Raw genomic sequence first — 24,400 nt, forward strand, 5'->3', positions numbered from 1 at the left:
TTATCAGTACCTTCCCGACTTCTTCAATGCGTAATACTGAGATTTTCCTTTTGCTAAGTTCTCCCATACTGCAGAGTGTGTCACCAACTTAGCTGCCCTAACCAACAGGTGTTTCTGGTTGTCTAATGAGACACCTACAACTGATACTCCTTAAATAGCTCTTATACAGTTCTGCAGAAATATCGATTTAAAAACAAAACACTAAGCTGGGGTATCTCTGATGTTGTACCAGCTTTAGTTTTCTATTTTAAATTCCAATCCTGCTTTCCCTGAAGGCCATCTTGTGCATTGCCTGTCTATCTAAATATGGTTTCTCTATCATCATTTAAGGCAAAATATTTAGGGACAGCTCTCAATGCAAGAGCCCACCCTTCCTCCCTTGCCTCATCCAGCACCAAAAAGAGATTTTGCAAGACTGAGTGGGCACTTTACTCATTTATGACACCAAGTTCTGTTGCCATGTGGAACTCTGTGTGCAAATAAGGCCCCCAAACTAGGGGAGGGAAGGAAAGAAACCACAAGGAAGCGTCTAACTGTAGATCACATCAGCCAAGAGGTAGAGTCAGGAGCTGAGTGTCATTCAGAACCCTGGGGGAAACGGGCACACAGCTACACCTGTGCACGAGCTTGCCCCAGAGGCCAGGGATGAAGCCTTAGCTTTGCCAAGCAGGTGATTCCTGCTACAGTTCAGCCTAAACACACCTTAAGCAGCGATCTCAACATGGAACCAGCAATATCAGCATGCCCTGGGACCTTGGTAGGGATATAAAATGCTTGGGCTTCCCTCAAGACCCAGTGAACCAGAAACTAAAGTGGGAGGAACAAGGAACTGCCAGACACAAATGGCTGATGGGTTAACAGGTTGTTCATTAACAGATCATAGGATTTACAATGGTGATTCCTGGCAGTGGTGATCTCTTCATCTTATGCTTTTGTAAGCAGCTTACCACACCCCCCTTTCCTGCCTCGACTACTATTGGCTGATATATGACCAAATGGAATAGCCAGCTGTAACACATCCTGGAGGCCTGTGTGAAACAGCAAGGAGCATTTACAAATCCCTTACTTTAGGGGTTCAATGTGGTAGTCTATCAGCAACTTGGAGTGTCAGTTGTTGGTGTCTCAACAACCAGCTGTCTTCCCAGCTGTCCTGGTTCTAAACTTTAACATCTCTTATCTGGTGTGATATCTGATTGACCTGGTACCAATACTTAGCCTAAAAGCCCTACAGACCATTTTAGCATTCTTCTCTTCCATTGCTCCACCTGCACATCCTGCTCCTGGTAGTTATGGGGCTAAAGTGACTTGGGGGCTTATGTATTATCATGTATCTTTCTTTGCAGTCTCCTGAGGCCACAGCAGGACCTCCAAGTGGGTGCTGTCCATCGTGTTTCCAGGTGACCTCCAGCATCTGCAATGCAGACAATGTCCGCAGATGGAGCAAAAAGCCCCGAGATATGGTTTCCAAAGAAAAGAACAAATATATTGAGCCAAAAATTGGCTCCAAGTCCTGCTGTGCCCTTGAAAGGTGCAGATGGTGGCTGCATGAATGTGGGACATCAGGTCCCCCTCCAGGGGCAGCCACCTCCTCCCTCTGATGGAAGCCCAAACTCTTTGTGCACGGCTGGATTCTCCGAGGCAGAAAGAAGTCACTGAGCTTCGGATGTTTACTGAAATAACACATCTCAGCTGAAATCCACAGGCGAAGGGAGAAGCGGAAAGGGAGAAGGAAAGAACAGAGAGCAACGCCGTGGAGAGTCTGGAGGAAAGCTGGTCTCCTGCTGTGCCAGCGCTGAGTTGTGAAGCTGACTCCCATGGTGACTGTGTGAGTGCTCTGGTCCTGGTCAGCCTCCCAGATCTGCACCGTATCCCCTTCAGTTTTGCCTTTCAGACTCCGGAAGCCGCACCTGCTGGCCCTCGCATCCTCATCCTTCCTGTGTGAGTTCCAGCCAGTGGCTTGGGGTGGGTTCAGCCTCTGGGCCCCTCTGCTGTGGAAGTTATTTGTACTGCAAGCCTCATCTCTCCTTGGGGAGGGAAAAGCAAGCTTAATCCTGGGAGGGTTGTGAGAGGCATGCCGGAGTGAGAACAGGTGCAAGAGGAGGAACTTCTAGAATCAAGGATCACCTAGTAATGTCAGGTGTGTTTCAACAAGTCTTCACACCTCCTGTCCTCTCATTTATGAAGCATTTTATTTCCAAGTGTTATGGATCCCATCTACACGTGCATGTCTGTGGATATGTATTTAGAAACACAGACATGCACATCATATACACAGGTGTATAAGAAATCGGATGGGTTCCACATAGGAAGTGCTAACAATATTAGCTTTTTGTGATGAAGAGTAGACGGACTGATACCCAGGGGTCTTCAAAAAGTCCATGGGAGATATGTCTTATGCAAAAACTGTGTATGGATTTTGCCAAAATGAATGTAGCCCTCCATCCACTTCTCCACCAACTTTCTGAGGTATCTTTGTGATCTTGTCCCCTGTGCGAAGTTTCCAAATGGTATGCTATGCATCTGGTAAAAAGGTTAACTAAGGCACAACAACACTCTGAAGGACTTATTTTCAGGAATAGGGTCGCTCCAAACCAGACACAGCTCTTGGGCTCCACTGAAGAAATGTGCAAAGTCATTCAAAGAAAAGTTTTGATTGGTTGCAGTTTTAAAACTAGCCTTATTTGGCCTATGCCACTGGTAATTCCCTAGCTGTGGAATTAGAAGTTAGCTGCTTGCTACTGATCAATTAAGCTTAAATTGTTTTCTCTGTGACCATGAAATGGCGCAAGATAAATTTCTCTTACATGTGTAACCTACATTGGAATAAATCAATTATCTTTAAGACTTAATCAGCTTTATTCAGGAATTGTTTTGATTTGCTTTTTAAAAGATTTATTTATTGTTACTGGAAAGTCAGATTTACAGAAAGGAGATACAGACAGAGTGACCTTTTGTTCGCTGGTTCACTCCCCAAGTGGCCACAACAGGTGGGGCTGGGCCAATCCTCCTCTGGGTGTCTCACATGGGTGCAGGGTCCCAAGGCTTTAGGCCATCCTCTATACTGTTTCCCAGGCCACAAGCAGGGAGATGGATGGGAAGTGGAGCAGCTGGGACATAAACTGGCGCCTGTATGGATGCCGGTGCATGCAAGGCAGAGATTTATCCACTAGGCTATCGTGCCAGGCCCTCTAATTTGCTTTAAGAAAGCATAATTTACAAATCACTGTCTGAGTCCATTCTGGGATGGATATAACAGCATATCTGAGATGGGGCAGCTTGTAAAGAAGGGAAATTCACTCCTGGTACAGGAGGCTAAGATGTGTGGTATGGAGGTGCCAGGGCCTGGGCAGTGCCTTCTTGCTATGTTTCTTCCCAGGAGAGGGGACGAGAGTAAGATGAAGGATTAAAATTAAGTTTGCAGCCCCCACCCCCTTCATGGCTAACATGTATCCACTCACAGAGCAGAGCGCTGGTGACCTCAGCACCCCCAGAAGACGCCACCTTCCAATATTGCATCAGCAGGCCTTGCATTTCCAGTATGCTTTATGGGGAGGGAAGAGGGATGTTCCAAACCAAACCAAACCAAAGCAATAAGAAGCAGAATTTAATGGGAAAATAAGCTCCAGCCCAGCACTGGCAGAGAGCAGATATGTATTCCAGGGCCCTCATGCCCGGCAGCATCCTCAGTACTCAGAGGTACCGCCCAGGTGGATGTCTGGGAGGGAAGGCGATCAGCGAGATCCTGGCTCTTAGCAATGGCACAGTTCCCTCAAGTGTGCTCAAAGTCACAGAAGATACTGACAGCAGGTGGAAGACACGCAGGCTGAGGCCTGAGAACAAGGTTTGTGTGACTCAATTGTAAAGTGTATAACTTATTACATACCATCTGCTTCCAAGAACAATAATATAATTAAGACTGGGTCTACAAGGAGACAGAGGGAAGGACAGACAAGAAGGAGGGTATACCAACATCCCTTCCTAGTATTTACACTCTCTTTGCTATAGTCAGAAGTGGAGAGCCCTCATTTTGGGTACTTAGCCATCATTCACAACCAGGCACCTGATTTGGGAAACAGTAGGCTGTGGTGGGCAGAGCCCTGCAAAATCAGAACTTACCCTCAGGATTGTCTCAGGCAGTGTGACTGTCAAAAACTGGCCATTCCCTGACTAATAAAGGTTCATAGTGTCTTTTTACAAGCTCTTCGAGTCAGATGTACTGGGACTTCAGAATCATTGCAATTATTAGCTCCTGGCAGAGATTCTCAGGAGGCTATTTCCCCTTCAGTCATTTCTGCTAATACTTCTGGCATTTGAGAAATAGTGCTGTTTTTTATTTGAGTTGTATCCGCCGCACTGCTCCCCTTTCAACCTATTGGCAAATACAGTCAAATGCAAAATCAGTACTTCAACATATGAACTTCAGTGGTGATTTTGTATTTGACCGTATCTGCCAGTAGGTTGTTTAAAAAGGTCATTAAGTGAAATGAGCTCGTTAGGAAGCTCCCTAATCCAGCACGACTAAACCTTTGGACACAGACATGTAGGGGGAGAAGAAGAGCCTGGTAAGGACACAGCTGGCCAGCTGTCAGCCAAGGACAGAGGCCTCCAGAGAAAACAAAGGACATTCCTGTGGGTTAAGTCATGCAGGCCTGGTTGGTGGCTTGTCAGGACGGGACACATCAATACAGCATCCATTGATCAGCCTATTGATGTGGACCCTGAGCAGTCCGTTATCGTGCACTAGTCATGCAGGGTTGTACACACATCGATAAGGTCTGCCCACTTTCATGAAAGGCTTATCTCAAGGATCCTCTTCAGCCTTCCTTGACTCCAAGAAGCTATTCCGCTACATACACAGCACATCACAATGTCCTAGGAGTTTATACTGGTCTTCTTTGAGCTCTTCCTGCACTGCAGTACACATTTATCAGGGAAGAGAGCAACATGGCACAGGGAGAACAATATCCTTCAGCCTCTGGCCCAGAGAAAGCACCAAGCAACCTTTTTTTTTCTTTCTTTCTTTCTTTTTTTTTTGAGGAAGTCAACCAATGATGCAAACCACTGTAAAAAAAAAAATTTGGCATCTGCACGCATCAGCCCAGAAAGCACCCTAGGGATCCACTTCTGTGCCTTCAGAGGGGAAGATGCAGACCATACATCTGATAATTCCCTCTCTGACTTCAGATCTAACAAATAAACTTCCTTAGCCATTGAGAAATAATTTTATGGTTATTTAAGAGACGTCTAGCTGTTGCACAGAAATGGGACTGCACGAGAGTGGAAATGCTTGTTTTCCAAAACACTGGACTAGTGAATATGAACTGCCCAACATCCACATTGGTCTAAGCTTACTGTCCAGAGAGGGATGCCCATGGGCACCATATGTCAGAGCCTGCGGAAGCACACAGGCAGCTGGAAAGAGTTTTATTGGAAGTCACAAAGGTGGGGCTTGCAGTGTGATGAGCTGACTAAAGCCACCGCCTGCAACACCAGCATCCCAAAGTGGTGCCAGATCATGTCCTGGCTGATGGCCTGGAAAGAGCAGTGGAAAATAGTCCAAGTGATGAAGTTCCTGACTCCTGCAGCCATTTGGGGAATGAACCACTGAAAGGAAGATCTTTCTCTGCCTTCCTGTAACTCTCACTTCCAAATATAAATAAATGTATAAATGAATTTAAAAAAACAAAGACTCACAGGAGTAGCCCTTAGCACAGATGAACAGAAGGGGTCAGGAAGGGTTTCTAATGGGAGCCATGTGTGGGCCCTAATAGATGAATGGAAGTAACCAAAGAAAGCGTTTAGGGAGGAGTGCAATGAGTTAAGTCATCCCCTGTGTTTTGGCATCCCATATTTGAGTGACTGCTTAGAAAGGTAGCAGACAATGATCCAAGTACTTGGACCCATGATGCCTATGTGGGAGACCAGGATGGAACATGTGATGTTACAATCCATCTGGTCCAACCTTGGGTGTTAGTTTGGGAAATGAACCAGCAGGTGTAATATCAATCTCTCTATCTCCCTGTCTCATTCTGTCTTTCAACTAACTAAATAACTAGGTAGACAGATAAATTCTTTTAAATGGAAATCAGGACCTGGTATGATAGCCTAGCGGCTAAATCCTCCCCTTGCACATGCCAGGATCCCATATGGGTGTTAGTTCATGCCTTGGATGCTCCACTTCCCATCCAGCTCCCTGCTTGTGGCCTGGGAAAGCAGTAGAGGATGGCCCAAAGTCTTGGGACCCTGCACCTGCATGGGAGACCCAGAAGCTCCTGGCCTTGGATCAGCTCAGCTCTGGCCTTATGGCTACTTTGGGAGTGAGCCAGCAGACAGAAGACCTTTCTCTGTCTCCTTCTCTCTATAAATCTACTTTTCCAATAACAACAAATAAGTCTTTTTTTAAAAAAATGAGGGCAAACACACTTCAGGCACAAAGAATCTAACAGCAAGGGCTGTAGGCAGTGACATGCAATGCATCATTGAAACCTGACTTGGGACAGCACCAGCTGCACTTGGGATGGCCAGAGATGAAACTGGATAAGTGGGCAGAGGTCACTCCAAGCAGGAGCTCTTAATGTTTCCCAAAAAGCATGAATAGGCTGTCAGAGCAGGAAGCAAAGGGCCTGCTTTGCCTCTTACAAACATGTCTGACGTCTTACAGTAGAGATGCAGGGCAGTGAGCCTGGTTAGTGGGCTAGAGTGACTGAGGGGCGACAGATGCTAAAGTGCAGGAATGGCTAGGAAAAGGCAGCCAAGAGGGATACCAGTGTGGAGGGCAGACATGGACACGACGGGACTTGGCAGTAATGGGAGTCGATTGGGGACAAGGATTAAAGAAGGAAAGCCACACTAGAGGTTTACTTGCCACATTGAGCTTTGAAGCTAGAAGCTGAGTCAGTTTTTGCTTCTCAGGGTGACTGTCACTTTCTCATCATGGCTGAGAAGATCAAAGTGGGGAAGTGAAGCAGACACCTATGCGAGGACTTAAAAGAGTTCACAAAAGATGGAGTTAAAGGACAAGGGCGTACATTTGATGAGATACCACCCAGCATGTCTCTATCACATATCAGAGTCACTGGGCTTGAATACCAGCTCCAGCATGGAAACGCTCATCTCCATGAACCTGAGATTCTAATTTTGCCTTACATAGTAAAAATCACAGATGTCTGTATTCCATAAGGCACTGAGATTTATTCCTTTCCCTAGTGGAATAAATAACTCATAGGATACCTGGTAGTGAAATGAAACCCCATGAACCTGTGTACTAAGACACATCCCAGAGTGGTCTTTGCAGCATAAGGTATGAAGGCCTCAACTTGGAAGCAGCTCAGAAAGACTCCAGGAGTATGCATCAAGCATGGGAGAGTCACACAAACAGACAGAGAAATGACTGAATTATAACTGCATGTTCTGGCACAATGATACAATCCAGCAAGAAAAAGTCTGGTACGTGCTTTCTCCATGTGCCTTCACGATTTTAGACTTTATCAGAAAGAAAACTCCAGGGACAGATTCCTACTTACTCATGCTCTATATCCAAGCTGTCAGAAATCCAGACCAAAACACTTTATCCTACTCATAACTGTATGCCCATGGAACCTAAGAGAGCCTCTGACACAGCCTACTCAGTCAGCATCTGCTAAATGAATGTATAAATTTTGCACCACAGCATGCATGTCAGGAGCTAGACTCTATTTCCAGTTGAGGACCCTGAGGCATGAAATACCTGGTTCTGATCTTCCTTGCTATAAAATGAGCCTACGTTTTTTTGTCAGCTAATTTTTCTGATTTCCCCAATTTTCTGGAACCCACGTTTCCCCATGGAATAGCCACTCAAGTTCTAGTGTGACCACATGATTACCAAAAAGCCTAAGAAAAATGAGCTTGTCATTGTGGATAACATGAGGTTTTGGAATTTTCTCTGGATTTAATTTTGGCGAGCTCTACTGTCCCACTATTTACTGTAGACTTCAGAAAGTTGATTTTAGAGGAAAGAACTTTGGCAGTCTCAGGATTCCTGAGGCTGAGAAAAGCAAACAAAGCTGGCGAGACAGGTTAAGAAAAACAACCAAATCCAAGCAAAATAGCATCTCATTAAAGTTCTGGGGGGAAAAATGTGCTATGTTGATAACAGACAGATTGTGAAATTCCTGGGGCATTTCTATGTGAGAAATAAAAGTCAGTGGAAGGGAAAATGATACATTTTCTCCTCTGAAACAAGAGGGTAATTTCAAAGTATATTTTTCAAATGTCAAAGGTATTCTTGCTTTGAACATTAGAAAGGCAGAGTACTTTACATAGGATCAAGGTTATCTCTTTATATAATCACAGTAATTCTGTCTTGCAACATCAGTTGACCTAAGCGTGGGGTGTATTTTCTTGTTGGTTAATGATACTGCTACTGTCAGGTAATCCCATTATCTCTGCAGGGTGACATGCCGCAAGAACACGGCAATTACCTGTTTCAGTAAGACCAAGTGCATTCCATCTGCCCAGATTTTAAAACTCCAAATGTCATGAATAGTTTCAGAATATTCACAAACACATTTAAGAGTCTTGAATGTCTAGCTTCTAGTTCAGCACTGAATCACAAATATTATCTTAGGAAGAGAAATGAGCACAAATAACTAATATTTCCTCAATATCTAGAGAAGACAGGCCTCATCTTCCTTTTAAATAGACAGATCAGAAGCTAGCATTCTCTGGCTTCATTTTCTTGGCTACAAGGTTCTTTGTCAGTTTCATTTCAATGGTTTGTCACACTTTCACTTTGCACTCAACACTACTGTAACACTATTTGGAAGTGAAATCTTTATTGTAATGGAGCCTGTGAGAATGGTTGATGAAACAAGCTTTATATTCAAGAAAAATTTACAGAATAATGTGAGGCAGTAGAAAGCCTGAGCTATAATTGAATTTTAACATGGGAGATTGGCTATATACCAATACCAAGGAGCTTGATGCTTTGAAAAATTCACTCCCATCTTTGGGACTTGATGGCTTCCTTAGTGAAAGAAGGAAACGGTGTCCATCACTCCCAAAGTTGCTTTCAAAAGAGCTATTCAGTTCTGACATCCTGAGGCTCTAAGTAAGTAGAAGAGAGTATGTTTAGAAGGTATATGCAGAAATTTACAACACAAAAATGGTTCCAATCTGGGGCTCATCAGAGAAGGGTTTGTAGTAGTGAAAACATAAGGCTTACCTAGAAGTCAATATCAAATTGTATAACAACAATTATAATTGTGGCATGATGTGTGACTGAATAAAGATCACAAACCTGCCCTTTTCCCTTTCCATCTTTCTGCCTTAGTGAATAAATATTTGCCATTCTCAGCTAATTGTTAGATATATCTACCTCAGCAGAGGAGTTATAAGGGAGAAGACGTTCCAGGTTGACAGATGAGGGATAAGTTAATTTGATTCTTAGAGCACTGAAGGTTCTGCTCCCATAACTCTCTGCCAGGTTGATGATACAGACTTCAGCTTTCATCTGCAAAGTATCAGAATTGTCAGGTTTCTCTCTCACTCACGGTATCCTTTATTAACCAAAGTACAGGAGGAATTGGGCAATGAATCAAGTAATTGGAATGGTGCTCAACAGGGACACCTAAAATTCGACAGTGAGAATGAATTATATAGATTGGAACTTCCAGCAGTCAAATCATCAAGCTGCCATGTCCCTCTCTTTCTAATAGTGATAACTGAAAGATTAAAAACCAACTTAAATCCTTTAGCAAAGAGCTGCAATAACTTCCTAAAGTTAAGGGATTGATGAAACAGCTGTCTTTTCACGTGCAGAAAGCATTATACCCTCAAAAGTTTGGTGCTTCTGTAGTCAGCTCCTAGAATAAGACATCTAGTACAAGGGTGTGAGAAGTCTGTACAGAGGGCCTGGCTTCTCAGCCCGTTCCTTCTCCAATTTCATCTCCCTTCAACTTCTTAGGATCCATCTTCTCCAGTTTCCTCATCATTTTGCCTACTTTCAATTGAAGCCCATGGATTTCAAGTGTTTCAGACACGCTATGTTCTTTACTCCTTTTATTATCTGTCCCTGTTGCACTGATATGTTTTGTGGAAACGAGTAATCATGAAATCATTTTTTAAGATGTCCAAATTTCCAGTGGTCTTTTCCTTATGCATGATCCATTATGTCCTACACAGCAGAGGAAACATGAGCAATCCAAAGAAATAGCTTGGTTCAATGTGCAATCAAAAACTACCTAGCACAAGGCAGGGCGCAGTTCCGACCAACCAGTGAACACCAATCAGGGAAGAGCAACCAGTGAACAGCAACCACAACACAGTGCAGGGAAAGATGCTTTGCTGAATTCAACTAAAGTGCTGACTCCTCTTCCTAATATAAGCATACTCAAAATTTCCATAGGCCCTCCACATGCAGAAGTGAGGAACTCCATGGTAATTGAACTAATGTATTCTGTAACACTGTAATACTGCTAAGCCTGAACACCACAATGTCTTTCCTCTAAGTATACCCAGAAGAGTTTTTGTTTTTTAAGTAACTCACTATTGTGAAGGTCTTCTCATCAACTAATGTAGCAGCTAATTGGGAGATGCTTTCCCTCTCTTCTCACTTGCAGACAAAGAAGTGCAACATTGATAAGGGTGCATCATTTTCAGCAACAGAAAAAGGGATACCAGATGTGAGTAGGCAGAGGTAGTGTGGTAAGAAATCAACCCAAAGCATGGAGCTGATCAAGTCACAGTACCCATTAATCCACAGGCTGACTCCTTCGCCTCTGGAACTCTCGGCTTCTTGTAAACCACGTGTGGGTGGGAACTGCCCATAGCCAGTGACAAGTTTTTAACAGGCTCAATGAAAAAGTCTCCATGTGGCAGGTGAAATGATCCAACCTGTAAAAAAAAAAAAATCAGTAAGAAGGTTTTTTTGAAACAACTTCATGCAAAGAAAATTGGTAAAGTCCAACATCATCTCAAGGTCCTGAAAACCAGTGCTTGGAGTCTACCATTTGATGTTCAGAAGATGAAATGCCTGAACAGTCATGATCATTCAGTGTTTTGGGATCATTCATCTGAGACACTTAAATATACGTATCCCCAAAGTAACATACAACTGTTCAGAGTTATCAAACTGCCCCCAAACCCATGGCCGATATCTACGACCCTCAGCCTAACGCATCAGTCCTGGAGTGGTCATTTCCCCAAGTGATTAAAATGCCATTTTCTTGGAATTCCCTCATCCTTAGGAAATCTCACAGACGCCAACTGATTATGGAGTTGGTACCTATACTCCACTCTCCATTGATAGCTTCTGGAATACCTACCTGTTATGTAGGGGGCTTGGTGACATGCTCACACAACTGGTTAACCGGAGGCATTTAATGCCATTCTTTACTCAACAAAACAAGGATACCTTATGCTATGCCCTTGATCTGAATCTTAGCTTCAGGGAGAAGTAGAAAGTCCCCTGTTAATTTCCAAGGAAAAGGAAGCATGCTGAGGCCACAGAAGTAGGAATCAGTGTGATTCTGGGTAAGACTGGTCAGTGAGGAACTTCTCTTAGAAGTTAGTATAGAAGTGGGATAGCCTAAGTACAAGGAAAATGTGTTAGTGTCTGAGCTGTTTAGAAAACACCTTCTCAGAATCAAGATGGCAAAACAGGGTGAGGACACATTTAAGTGGAAGGAGAAATGTTAACCAGTATGAAGCAGAGAGGGCACATTCCAGGATATAGAAGAGGACAGAACAGCAGAGGGGTACCTGGAGACTGACAGACACCGGAAAGCAGCAAAAACAACAGTGTAGTGTTGCAGCGACTGATACCCAGTGGCATTCAACTAATAGCGATCTGAACTCCACCAGCAACTGGAACTCCACCACCAACAAGGTGGGAAGGGTCTTTCACTGGGAGCTCTGGAGGTGAACCCAGACAAAGAATTGCCCATCCTGCTGGTCTGTTTGATTTGACCAGGAGCAGAGACAGAGTGGCAGATCCCAAACAGCAGTGCAGGAACAGGGTGGATTTCACAGCCCAGTCTGCCACCCTACAGCTGAATTAGGTGCCATTTTGTTTAAGGAGGCAAAGGCAAGGGAAAAGACTGAGCATATGCTGAGCTTAAAGTGAACTCATTTCTGACTCAGTGAACTGCAACAATGTGACATCCTATAGGTTCCACCTAAGACAGCTCCAGGTAACCCTCAGATCTCCCATTTTCCATGCCCACAATAATGGATATAGGACTGTGTATGAAGAACTATGCTTTAGTAATGATATTGGGGAACTTGGTTGGTTGGGGGGGGGGCGGAATTGGGGAAGAAATAAGGGAAATCCCAGGGGCCTATGGAACTGTATCATAAAATGATGACAATAATAATGATGATGATGATAATTTAAAAATTAAGAAATAATAAAACCCTTTATCCTAAGAGGCACTCAAGTCTACATGAAACAGAGGCCTTGCTCTAGACAACCTGCTTGGGACATCTTATTGAGTTGGCCAGGAGCTCAAACCTTGAAGTTAAATTGGGTTCAAATTAAACCAGTTCCTCTCTTTTCCAACGCTGAACCTTAAGCAAATGACTTGTTCTGTCTCCTATTTCCCAAATAAATTCATCAAGGATTGCTGTGAAGAATTAAAATAATTTGTATATGAGAAGCACTTAGGCAAGGGCTTTGTTCAAGTCTTGCCCACCGCGAGGCACTGATTTCCTGTTATTTCTTTGCATCGGGGTCTCCAGAGGTGACATAGCAGTTCAGCAAACTTTAAGTCTTGAAACACTGGGGTCAATGAGGGAACTATGAAACCCTCCAAGTTCAACTTCCCTTCCCTCCTCCTGAGCAACACAGGGCTAACTGAACAGGTGAGTTGAACACTGCCCAAGCATCCTTCACAGGAGTCAAGAGCCGCTTCCCCAGAAAAGGCTATTTTGTATTGATTTGTATGTCCTTTCAAACTGCTTCATGGCAGGCAATGATTTAATCAGATTTGACATAAATCTCACAATCATTTTCCCATGTTTACTACTGACCTTCAAATATCTTTACTAACCAGGACAATAGAAAAAAGGGCCCTGGCCCAGCGCAATGGCTCAGCAGCCAGATCCTCACCTTGTACGCACTGGAATCCTACATGGGCACTGGTTTGAGTCCCAGCTGCTCCAATTCCCATCCAGCTCCCTGCTTGTGGCCTGGGAAAGCAGTACAGGAGCACCCAAAGCCTTGGGACATTGCACTTGTGTGGGTGACACAGAAGAATCTCCTGACTCCTGGCTTCAGATCAGTTTAGCTCTGGCTATGTGGCCATTTGAGGTGTGAACCGGTCAATGGTAGATCTCTCTGTCTATCCTTCTCTTTACAATCTGCCCAACAGGCAGTTTTTTTCATTTTGTTTTGTCCCAGTGTCTTTCCTTGAGGAAAACCTCTGGGACCATAAGATCTGACAAGGGCCAGAGAGTGACATAAAAGAATTGTAATGAAATAGCTAGAAACAGACTCCATGCAGGGCTGAGGTTCGTGTCCATTTCTGCTCTGAGTCAGCCATCAGACACAGAGGAGCATGTGGGCTTATTGCTAATGCAGCTCATTTGTTCCATGGAAACAAAGCAGTCCAGGACTCCTTGGGGATGCTTGGCCCTGGGAACCCTTTGTGCATTGCTCTCAACCTACTATTGATGTCCTTAAAGAAAAAAAAAATCTAAAAACTCCAACAGAAAAGATGTATTGGTGTTTCTTCAGCTTGGAGCTTGGACCCAAGTGGTAGAGAAGAAACGGGAAACTACTGAGAATTTCTTACTTGGTTTCTGTGCACCACACAGGAGCTCTCTTAAAAGACTCACAAGGGTTTTCATAAAATCTGACTTCTGCCTGCAATTGTCTAGAAGATGAGCTTGCCAGCATGATCATGGAAATCACCTGTTCAGCCTCAGGATTCCTCAGAAGCTGGGTCAGAATGAGGAGCAGCTGGAGACTCACCAGCTCACAGGCAAGTAGGGCTCTGGCCCCAGGAAAATATCCTAGAGACAGGACAGGCAGGAAAGACTATGAAGAGACCTGGGCTGAATGTATGCAGAGTTAAGTAGAGGATCTCCCACCTGAGGTTTGCAGGTCTACCATCCTTCCAAGAATCACACACAGATTTGCACATCTGGTACCCAGGCGGCCTTGCTTTATTGGTCTGTTCTCATCTCACAGGGGCCAGATCATGCTGGAAGGAATTGATTCTTGTATGCTTCTCAGAGGAAGGGCCAGCTCCAACTTTCCCTGAAGTTAACTGCCCAAGAAAATCACCTTCTTCCATTTCCAGTTCTGGCTTGGAATCAAAGAAATCTCTCTCCACTGCAGTCATCCCTGCTTTCCCCTGTGACTTTAAAGCAGAATGGGAACAGGATGGAGGAAAAACAGTCCTCACTGTGGTCTTGAACCCCGTATTCAGAAGTCTTTTGGTGGAATGCCCTGTAGTCCGAAGCTCAAAGCAGATCAATCTGCCTTTGTCCCTCATCTTCTCTTCTCCCTGTCAATATCTAACAGTCTCAGGATAATGAATCATCCTTTGGAACTAAACCCATCCACTGTCTTACTTTTAACTCAATGTGAATGCTTCTAAGACTATCTTCCGAAACTTTAAATTACGCCTTATTTTTAGTCATTACAAATATACCTGGAGATGTAAAAATCTGCCAGTTTCTTAGTATTTTCCATAAATGGAACTCCCACACAGAAATGTAGAACATTATCAACAGCCAAGAGACTCCCCATTCCGTCTTCCTGTCAGGAATTATTCCTTGAGTATAACCATTATCCTGATTTCTAGCACTAACATATTGGCTTGAAGCCTATCCTTAATTGTTTACAGGAAGCATTATTTCACACACACACACACACACACACAATTTCATTTTAAATGTTGAGGACTGGCCAATGGAAAATATTTGTTTAAAATTGGATTTCCCAAGGCCACTTAGATCAGACTCTTGGTGTCGCTTTGAAGGGCATACAGTAAGCCTGGGAGGTACCACAAAGGACTGAGATGATTGGCCTCGATCCAGTACTGCTCTCACCAGGCCAGGGTGGTGCAGACTATCCCAGATCCCTTGGAACAGTCTCAGATGGAGAACAGTGGCTCATCACCTGTCTGCCCTCCCTGTCAACTTATACCCAAGTACTTGTTATGTTGATGTATGCGACACTACACTTCAGCAAGTGCCAGTGACTTGGGAATCATTAGGAAACTGGCAGTGTTTTGGAAGGAATATGTGAAGGGAATGTTCTCAAGTCACAAAGCCCACAAATCTTGAAGAATGACCTAACCTATAAAGTTGTACCTTCAGAAGCACCACAGGCAACCGAAGATAAAAACAAAAGCAAAAACAAAAACAATGAAAGTGACATGTGACTAGCACCCCCTGGAGTTGTGCAATGGAACACCGCTTCCAAAACACATCACCCTGCCGTACAAGGAAATTCCTCTTCATTTGAAAAAGCTCAAAAGTCACCTAATCAATGTGTTTTCCTGTAGTGTCAAAGACAATACGATCAAATGTTCTAAAATGAAAAAAAAAATCAGCAGCCTACACTATCCATCTGTATCTATCACAATGGTCAGGCTTGAGCTAAGAGCTTAAGATGGAGACTGACCCTTCCCCTTAAGGCTGACCATTCAGCCAGAAAGACAAAGTTGATACTCATGGAACAGCAGGGAAGGGAAAGCGGAACCCTGGTATTTCAGTGTTGAAAAGGGCTTAGTGTTCAGAGGCTGGACGGAATGGTTGCTGTCAAAAGAGCAAAGGTTGACCATCTACAGTCTCAAAAGCGCTTGGCTCCATCCTAAAGCCTTCAGAGGGTCCTAGAATGATTGGCTTCTTTGTTGCTGATAAGTCAGAGGCAGGAGGCATTTTCTCATTTCATATATGGCCAGGCCCATAAGCCCAGCAGACAGCAGAAGTCAGGAGAGGACAAAAACATCAGAATAGGGACAAGTGAGAATGAATCAGTGGGAAGACTCCTCCAGTCCACCCCAACAGCCACTTGGATGTCCAGCATGCCCCAACACAGCACAGAGGAGTGACTCATAAACTGAGTGACCAGTGAAAATTCTGCTCATGAATTCTGACCGTCTTACTAACTCACAGGGCTTTAGAGGCTCCTGGATCAAGCCAGGAAAGCATTCACTAGTACACCTAGCTGGTAGCTGCCTCATGCCTGCAGGTGTTAAAAACACAGCCACGGAGAAGAAGTGTTCTACGGTAATGCTGTCCTATGGAACTCTCTAGAATGATGATTTTTGTGTCTGCTGAGCTATCCGAATTGGTAGTCTCCAGTATGAGATGTGGCTGATTTAGCTTCCCTGTGGGATTGTTTGTTTCTAGACTGGCTGACTAGGAAAGAAGAATAAAGAGCCATGAGCACGTTTGTCACACGGTGACGAGTGCCGTAATCAAGGGCAAATTTTGGCACTTGCCTTAAAAGTAACAAACTGCAAAAATGTGCCTTATTCATTTCAACAGTTCAGTTTTCATGAGCAAAGTAAGTTAGGAGCCAGACAAGAAATCCAAGGAAATGCACCCAGAAAACACACATAACCAAGTTGATACAATAAATGCAGGAGTCCTGGTAATATTTATAATTGGACTATTACATCATGTCACTGGGTCTTCTACACTTTCCTATATTTGTCTTGTCATGATACATTTATAATATCAGAAACCTAAGCTTATAACAATGAAATGAATTGCTGTGTTATTACAATAACTTGGGGACAAATAATAGAAGGGGATTAAGGGAGAGTGGGGGTGCAAGGCGAGAGAAGAGCTCCTATGCTTATAAGTCTGTATTATGATAAAATAAGAAAACCTGTAAAGCTAAACAGAGATGTTACTCTGCAAGCTTTCAGGCAAGTGTATTAATCTTAAAAACATAAAATTAAGGATTGTGCCGGCCAAAAATAACTACACTTTCAAAAAATATGTTTCCCATATATATTATGCCCGTATGAGAGCTAAAAGATGAAAAAAGGAAGAACTATGTCTTTTCAAGGAGTGACATTCGACTAAACAGTGTCTACCTCTTGAGGCTAACTCACAAATGCTTCGTTGCCCTGACAACATGATCATTTGAAAATGTTTATTTTTGCTTTAAAAAAAAATCTAGTCCTTAAAGTGCTTCCAACATAATTTTTTCAATTATGAGTAGAAAAAAATGCAACATCCACAGAAATTAAAAAACGAACCACTGGGGAATAAATTCAACTAAAAAAAGGGCCTTGTGCTGTCCCTGTCCTGAAAATGGGAGGAATGTGAAGGTCCGTGAGGAACCTGGAACTGGTGTGTTGTCGCGCTGAGAGCACTGGGTACCAGCTTAAAGTCCCTGCCCCACCATCTGGTTCCTCAGAGGAACCCAGCTCAATACTAGTCCACGTAGTACATTCTCATACGAGACTATGCAGCACTTGCTGGCTGGCAGTTCAGCGTTCAAAGAATATAGAACATTATCTGTTCAATTAAAAGTAGACCAAGTTCTAAAGCAATTAAGATCATAAATTCATAAAAATTATGGAAGACTTTTAAAGAACTGGCATGAGTTGTGTGATCTGGATCAAATCATTTAGCTCAGGGACCTCTTTTATTCTTATCTGTAAAATCAGGGGAAAATCTATCTGAACTTTCAGGCCTGTGATCACATGTAAAGTTCCTAGCAGAGGCCTTGGCCTGGATTAGGTACTCAATAATCACAAAATAGCTCATTTTCTTGTAGTATCACCTAAAGCAAAACAGGACCATCCAAAGTGGTGCCTTGAAGGACATCCTCGGTCCAGTGACATGTTACTGCTCTTAGCTGCACATCACTTCTCTGGGCCTCAGACCCTCATCTCACAAATAGGAATGAATAGCAACAGCAAATATTTAACTAGTTTATTAAACTCTGTCATGTGCATTGAGTTACTAAGAGATGCTTTGATGAGTATTAGCACATAATGCCTAATAAGTGCTGGCTATCAACTATTAGGACAAAGAGCATTTCTTCAGAATGTCTGGCCCAGAAGTTCAAGATTTCCATAGAAATTCCTAAAGGTGTATTGTTAAGAGTGACCACCAGTCTGTGGATTTGTACAAGGAGGTGAGGGGCTCCCACACATATAAACCTGAATTACTAAATGTCAGTATAATTAAGATTCTGTGGCGAAACAATGAAGGATGTGGTATGAGCCAACAGGTGTGGTAGGCAGGATCAGACAGCAAAGAGCAGCAAGAGGGAAGCAAGATGAAACTGCTCATCAACAGGAGTCAGTGGCACTCGTCAGAGGTTGAATTATTGAGTCATGGCAAGGACAAGAATGATTTTAATTTCCAGGCCCCCGGACTGGGAATTAAAATCATTTCACTCACCCAGGAGTCTCACAAGAATTCTTTGAACCCCAACAGCATCTCCACCTCCCAAAACCCATATACTGTCACCACAGAGTAAATTCATTGTAGTTTTGTGTAAACTTCCACCAAACTGTAAGGAGAATAGATCCGGGTAATTGTAGAAACTTTGGGCCAAACAAAATCTTCCTTCTTAGTATGATGACTGTCCAGCAGGCACCTACACTGTTCCAGTGAGGCAAGGCCATTTCTCTAGGAGGAGATGCTTCCTAAAATTCTAGTTTCTGTTATCAGTGGCAAAGAGGGGAAATACATTATTCCACCTGTCAGTGTTGATATTAAAACCAAATCCTCAAAAACTCTTTTGATGGTCTCAGAAACATTGAAAATCAAAATAATTAGCTAAATCAGACATTGCTTTAGCAGATTGAAAGACAGTAAGTGAAACCTCACCAACAGATTGTAGCATTCCAGTCACCCTTTTTAAATTTAGAAACTTAAATCTACTTTCATGTCAACGCATCATTTAAGAGTCTATGCCTTAAATAATGACTCATGATGACATACAATATTAAAAAATACCTAATTGAATAGCAATGTATTCCAACAGCTTGCTATCTTGTCATGATCAAAATAGCATAAATAATTTGTTTCTGACAATCTTGTGCTGATTTACACAAAACTGCCTCCAGCACTCCGGGGGATGAGATCTGAACAATACCCATCATCTCTCAGTGACCTCAAATTAATCTTGATAAAGGCAAAGTTCTTAGAGACAAGCTGGTTGTGGGTAAATGCCAACCTATCTGACAATGTATAATTACTAATGAACAGCACTCTTGTACAGAGCTCAAATGTTCAATCAAGAATTTCTGACCACAAGGGGCAGGGAAACCAATATAATGGCTGCTGCTGCCTTAATACTACACTTATATAACTCCAAAATTCACTCCTTTTGATGTCTATTTCTCTTATAAACAAAAGAAATATTTTTTAAATGTTTGCAATTGGGTATCTCCATGTGGCACCTTTAATTTCCTAAGACGAAGCTATAAACTTCTCCTATGCAGAAGAATTCCACTAATGCCTGTTCAACACTCATTCCTCCAGGAAGTAGAACTGGTTTCCTTTTTCCCGGAGCCTGCCTGCAGTGTAAGCTGTTGAATACTTGATCCCTGAAAGTACTGATGGAGTAAAGAGAAGCTTGTCATGGAGAACCACGGCAGGTGCTACCTCAGTGAGTTTATCCAGGTTAGCACAGTTACTGAAAAGTCACAGTGATAGCAGATACACCAACATAACATGAAAATGGCACTTGATCCTGGTGTCCTTCTGCAAAGTCCACAATCCTCATCTAACTTTGACAAAAACACTGCCAAAATCCAAGTTTAGGGGCTTTCTACAACATTAGTAATCATTTTTTAAAGCATCAATGATAAAAAAAAAACAAGTAGGATTGTGTGGTATTCTGTCCCAGCTGGAGTCAGCCAAGAGGACAGGGTGATCAAGTGTAATATGACATCCTGAATGAGCTCCTGGGACAGAGAGGACATCAGACAAAGCTAATTAAACCTAAATAAGACATCTTGCCAGGTTAACAGCAAAATGCCATGTTAGATTTCAGTAGCAACACGCACACCATAAATTTCTAAGATGTTACCACTACCAGAGGACTTCAGTACATGTAAAACAAGAACTTTTTCTATAATCTATACATAGAAAGTATAATTTCAAACAGTACGTACAGGTGGCAGCCCAGTTAATCCTTTATCTGCGGTTCCAGCATCCCATATGGGTGCTGATTCCATATACTGGCTGCTTCACTTCCAATCCTTACTTTTGACCTGGGAAAGGAGCATAAGATGGTCCGAGTGCTTGGGCCTCTGCACCCAGTAGGAGACCTGGAAGATGCTCTAGGCTCCCAACTTCAGACAGGAGAAATCTGACCACGGTAACCATTTTGGGAATAAACCAGCAGGTGGAAGATGACTGTCTCTCTCTCTCTCTCCCACTGTAACTCGGACTTTTAAGTAAAAATAAATAAATCTTACAAGCAATGTATTCCCTTCAAACAAACAAATAGCATAAAAATGTGTGGAAAGGGCCCCACACGGTAGCCTAGCAGCTAAAGTCCTTGCCTTGCATGAGCCAGGATCCCATATGGGTGCTTGGTTTAATCCTGGCAGCCCCACTTCCCATCCAGCTCCCTGCTTGTGGCCTGGGAAAGCAGTTGGGGATGGCCCAAAGCTGTGGGACCCTGCACCTGCATGGGAGACCCGGAAGAAGATTCTGGCTACTGGCTTCCGATTGGCTCAGCTCCAGCCATTGCAGCCACTTGGGAGAATGAATCATTGGACTGAAGATCTTCCTCTTTGTCTCTCCTCCTCTCTGTATAACTGCCTTTACAAGAAACAAAAAATAAATCTTAAAAAAAAAAAAAAGTGTGGAATGCTGATTCAGCCAAAATCTGAGATCAGAAATTTAAAATTATTTCACAAATTCTGTAATTATTCTGCCAATTTGGCTACATCATAATATTGTGATTAGAAAGATATTAGAAAACATGCCTAAGCTGTAAAACTTAAATACATCTTTTAAAAAGAAAAATCTAAGCTGTAATGGCACATCCTGGTGAAGTGACCACCCATTCATCCAGCGGCTGACAGGCAGGAGTGCAGCCTGAGATGCTGGCCCCGTGCCTCCATGCTGCCCAGCCGGGTTATGCTCTCCATTCATGTGATTCCCAGCTTCTGCTTCCAAATCCACTGGTTGCATATGGCTAGTCATTGTTCATTTTCCAGCAACAGGAGGAAGATGTGCAATCATTTTTGAAAATCACTTCTCCAAAATCAGAGGGGTAATTTTGAATGTAATTGTAAGCTATCAGGGAAGCAATACTGAAACTTTTTGGAAGCTTTGGGGTTACGCATATTACTATTTCAAACCCCTTCTAATCCACAAGGAGAGGAAAATTCTGTGGGTGTTTTTTTTTGCCAGTATATCAGTTTTCAATGACATATTAATAACACAGCAAAACTGTCCTTTGCACAGATGTCAGTCTCTACTACATGAAAATACAACATCAATTTTTCAACATTTTTCCTTGTTTTATAGGATTTGCAGTTAATTTGTTATTTCAGACCATTTGAAGGGTTTTTAAAGTCCATTCCTTCTCTTTCACAGCATACTGTGGGTTTTAGCTGTAATTTATTTGGTTCAAATGTTCCTTATGGAAAAGACAGACCTCACTAGTCACCATGCTCAGGAACATTTAGTATCCTAGGAAACTACCTGAGATGCTCGCATCTAAAATGCACATTGCTGCCAAGTGGCAATTAGAACATTCGACAATCATCCCCAGAGCCTGCGAACTCAGGTTGTAAATAAATTCACGTTGCCAATCAGCTGACCTTGAGATGTGCTATGAGCGTGGATTATTACAAGTGGAATGGGGGAGACAGAAAAAAGTACAGAACTAAAGGATGAGTGTAAGAAGGACTCCTTGGACTTCAAGACAGAAAAGTGGGGCACTAGCCTACAAATGCTAGTGACCTCTTGAAGCTCAAGTGGGCCAAGGAACACATTGTCCTCACAGGTCTACAGGTATATAGGTCTACCAACACTTTGATTTTGGCTCACTAAAACCATTGACTATTAACTTCCAGAATTGCACCATAATAAGTTACTTTACATTAATACAGCTTGTGGTCATTTGTTCATGCAACAAATAGGAAACTAAGCCATGTGGTGATGTGCATCAAGGACAGAGGGGTGATGTTAACCAGAATTGGCAAGTCAGCTCTCTTAGACCTAGATGAAAGGGAGTATGGAACTTTGGATGACAAGAGCTAACCTTACACCCTGGATGTTGCACTTACTTGATCCACACTAAAGCATGTGAAAAAAATTTCTAACGAGGCCATTTGCTAAAGTTAATTCAATCACAGTCATCTTGTAAGTTCTTCCCAGCCACAAGAGCTTTGTGAAAACCTGTCTTACAGCATTCAGAAGAAAATGCCATGTTTGTTAACACTGAAATAGCTGGGAAGAAAAACCAGAAATAGAAAACAAAGATATCTGATTGATTTGAGACATTTAGGTGGGACTGTAAAGAGTGAAAGAGTACATCCCGCAGCTGATCACAGGAGATGCAAACTGGTTTGGGGTTCGGGCTTCCCACACGTCAACGCATCTCTGAGGTCCCATGCTTTGCAGCTGAGCAAAATAAACAACAATACGTTCTCTGTCTTTCTTCCAAGGATGCAATTAGAGGCAAGAAAAGCCAAACCAACGAATCCATAGGTATACAAAGGATCTTCAAAATATCTATGAAAAAAATAGGTATAAGGAAAACTGTGGATTTTTAGAAACATATCATAAACTTATCCTTCAGTTCCATTTTCTAGTAACTCTTTGAAGTACATCCCCTGTACATGTGCCTATCCCTCTATTGTTTTCAACCTAATCACACAAATCACTGGTTTTGTAGAGAATCATCATTATGCTCAGTTTGCTGTTAGATAACCTCATAGCTGAGGATAAAGGTTGGCTGCTTCGCTGGTTCTAAATATGTCTTAATTCCAAAGGTTCCCAAGAGACCAGCCCATCGTGGTCTTGCCTGCCCTCAAAGGCATTAAAGAGGAAATGGCCTCATGTGCTGGGTCTTGGTTGCTTCCAATTTTGAACTGAGTAGAGTAGAACGTGAACCTCCAGGGAGCAAGAGATCCCATTTGGATCAAGTTGCAAATGTTCTGGAACATCCTGAGAAACTGTGGGGACATGCTCCATATTTTCTCACTGTTCATTAGCTTGTAATTCACACGCCATTTGCAAGTTAGGGAGAAATCATCCATCACTGGACACGTGACTGAGCTTCTCCAAAGACGCTATCAGGAACTTTCAAACGAGCCAGCAATCACCAGTTACTGTTCATCCTCCACCAGTGGACCAAGTGCAACTTATTTCTCATTATGATCTGGATTTAGCTCTTCCTAAGGTATCATATTAGTTACTTGCAAAAACAGTTAAGAATTTAGGAGATGAAGCAAAAAATCCCAGATTTTCTGAAAGTTCAGGAAAAGAGATGGGACCTTTTCCATTTGACCCTGTACACACGTAATCACGCATACGCTGGTAGAAATTTAAATCCTTCTGTAAGAATTGTGTTCATCTGCAATACATTTCACTGGTTTCAATTCATTTAAAGTACCTACTATTTGCAGCTTATTAGGATGAGTACAAAGATGAGCTAATACAAAGTGAGCAGTGAAAAGAAACAGATCATTCTGTGGATGTATTAAAGACAAAGAAACCAATTTCACTAGGGAAAATGCCATAAAAGAGGTACTTATGGGGTCCAGCAAGGTAGCCTAGTGGCTAAAGTCCTCACCTTGAATGTGCCAGGATCCCATAAGGACACCGGTTCCAAACCTGGAGGTCCCCCTTCCCATCCAGCTCTCTGCTTGTGGCCTGGGAAAGCAGTTGAGGATGGCCCAAAATCTTGGGACCCTGCACCAGTGTGGGAGACCCGGAGGAGGTTCCTGGCTCCTGGTTTTGGATCAGCTTGGTTCCGGTCATTGCAGTCACTTGGGGAGTGAATCAACAGATGTAGGATATTTCTTTCTGTCTCTGCTTCTCTCTGTATATCTGACTTTGCAATAAATATAAATCTTTAAAAAAAAAAAAAAAGGAGGTACTTATGGTATGGGCCTTGGAAAGGAAAAGCTCAAGTTGTAGAATAAGGACATTTATTCATTTCTTTACTTTTTTGTTTTGTTTTTTATTTTATTTTTAATGGTGTTTACACATTTTAATATATTTTTATTTTGAATTTTGAATTATGTGGTGCAATTTCATATGGACTGAGATTCCCCCTCAAATTCTCATCCCTCAACAGATTTTCCGCATTTTACTATAATGGTGTAGTCCTTCAAAAGGAATCAAAATTCTATCAGTCTCTTATTTAAGTGCACCCTGACATTGGTGGTTCAGACAACGTCAGACAGTCCAGCATCCCATTGTCTACACATGTCCAACAGTTTCATTGGGAATCAATCTTTCA

The 24,400-nt window shown here is 42.7% G+C and overlaps 1 protein-coding gene across 1 annotated transcript in view; it reads right to left on the minus strand.

Moving 5' to 3' along the window:
- ADAMTS12 (ADAM metallopeptidase with thrombospondin type 1 motif 12) overlaps window positions 1-24,400 on the minus strand; it is a 204,143-nt gene that overhangs the window by 111,195 nt on the left and 68,548 nt on the right. Inside the window, exon 3 of the mRNA XM_040977656.1 lies at window positions 10,728-10,872. Coding sequence (XP_040833590.1) covers window positions 10,728-10,872 — 145 coding nt within the window. The remainder of the gene's footprint in view (window positions 1-10,727; window positions 10,873-24,400) is intronic.

Source organism: Ochotona curzoniae, unplaced genomic scaffold, assembly GCF_017591425.1.
Source record: "Ochotona curzoniae isolate NIBS_2020 unplaced genomic scaffold, NIBS_Ocur_1.0 contig_2754, whole genome shotgun sequence".
NCBI classification, from domain to species: domain Eukaryota; kingdom Metazoa; phylum Chordata; class Mammalia; order Lagomorpha; family Ochotonidae; genus Ochotona; species Ochotona curzoniae.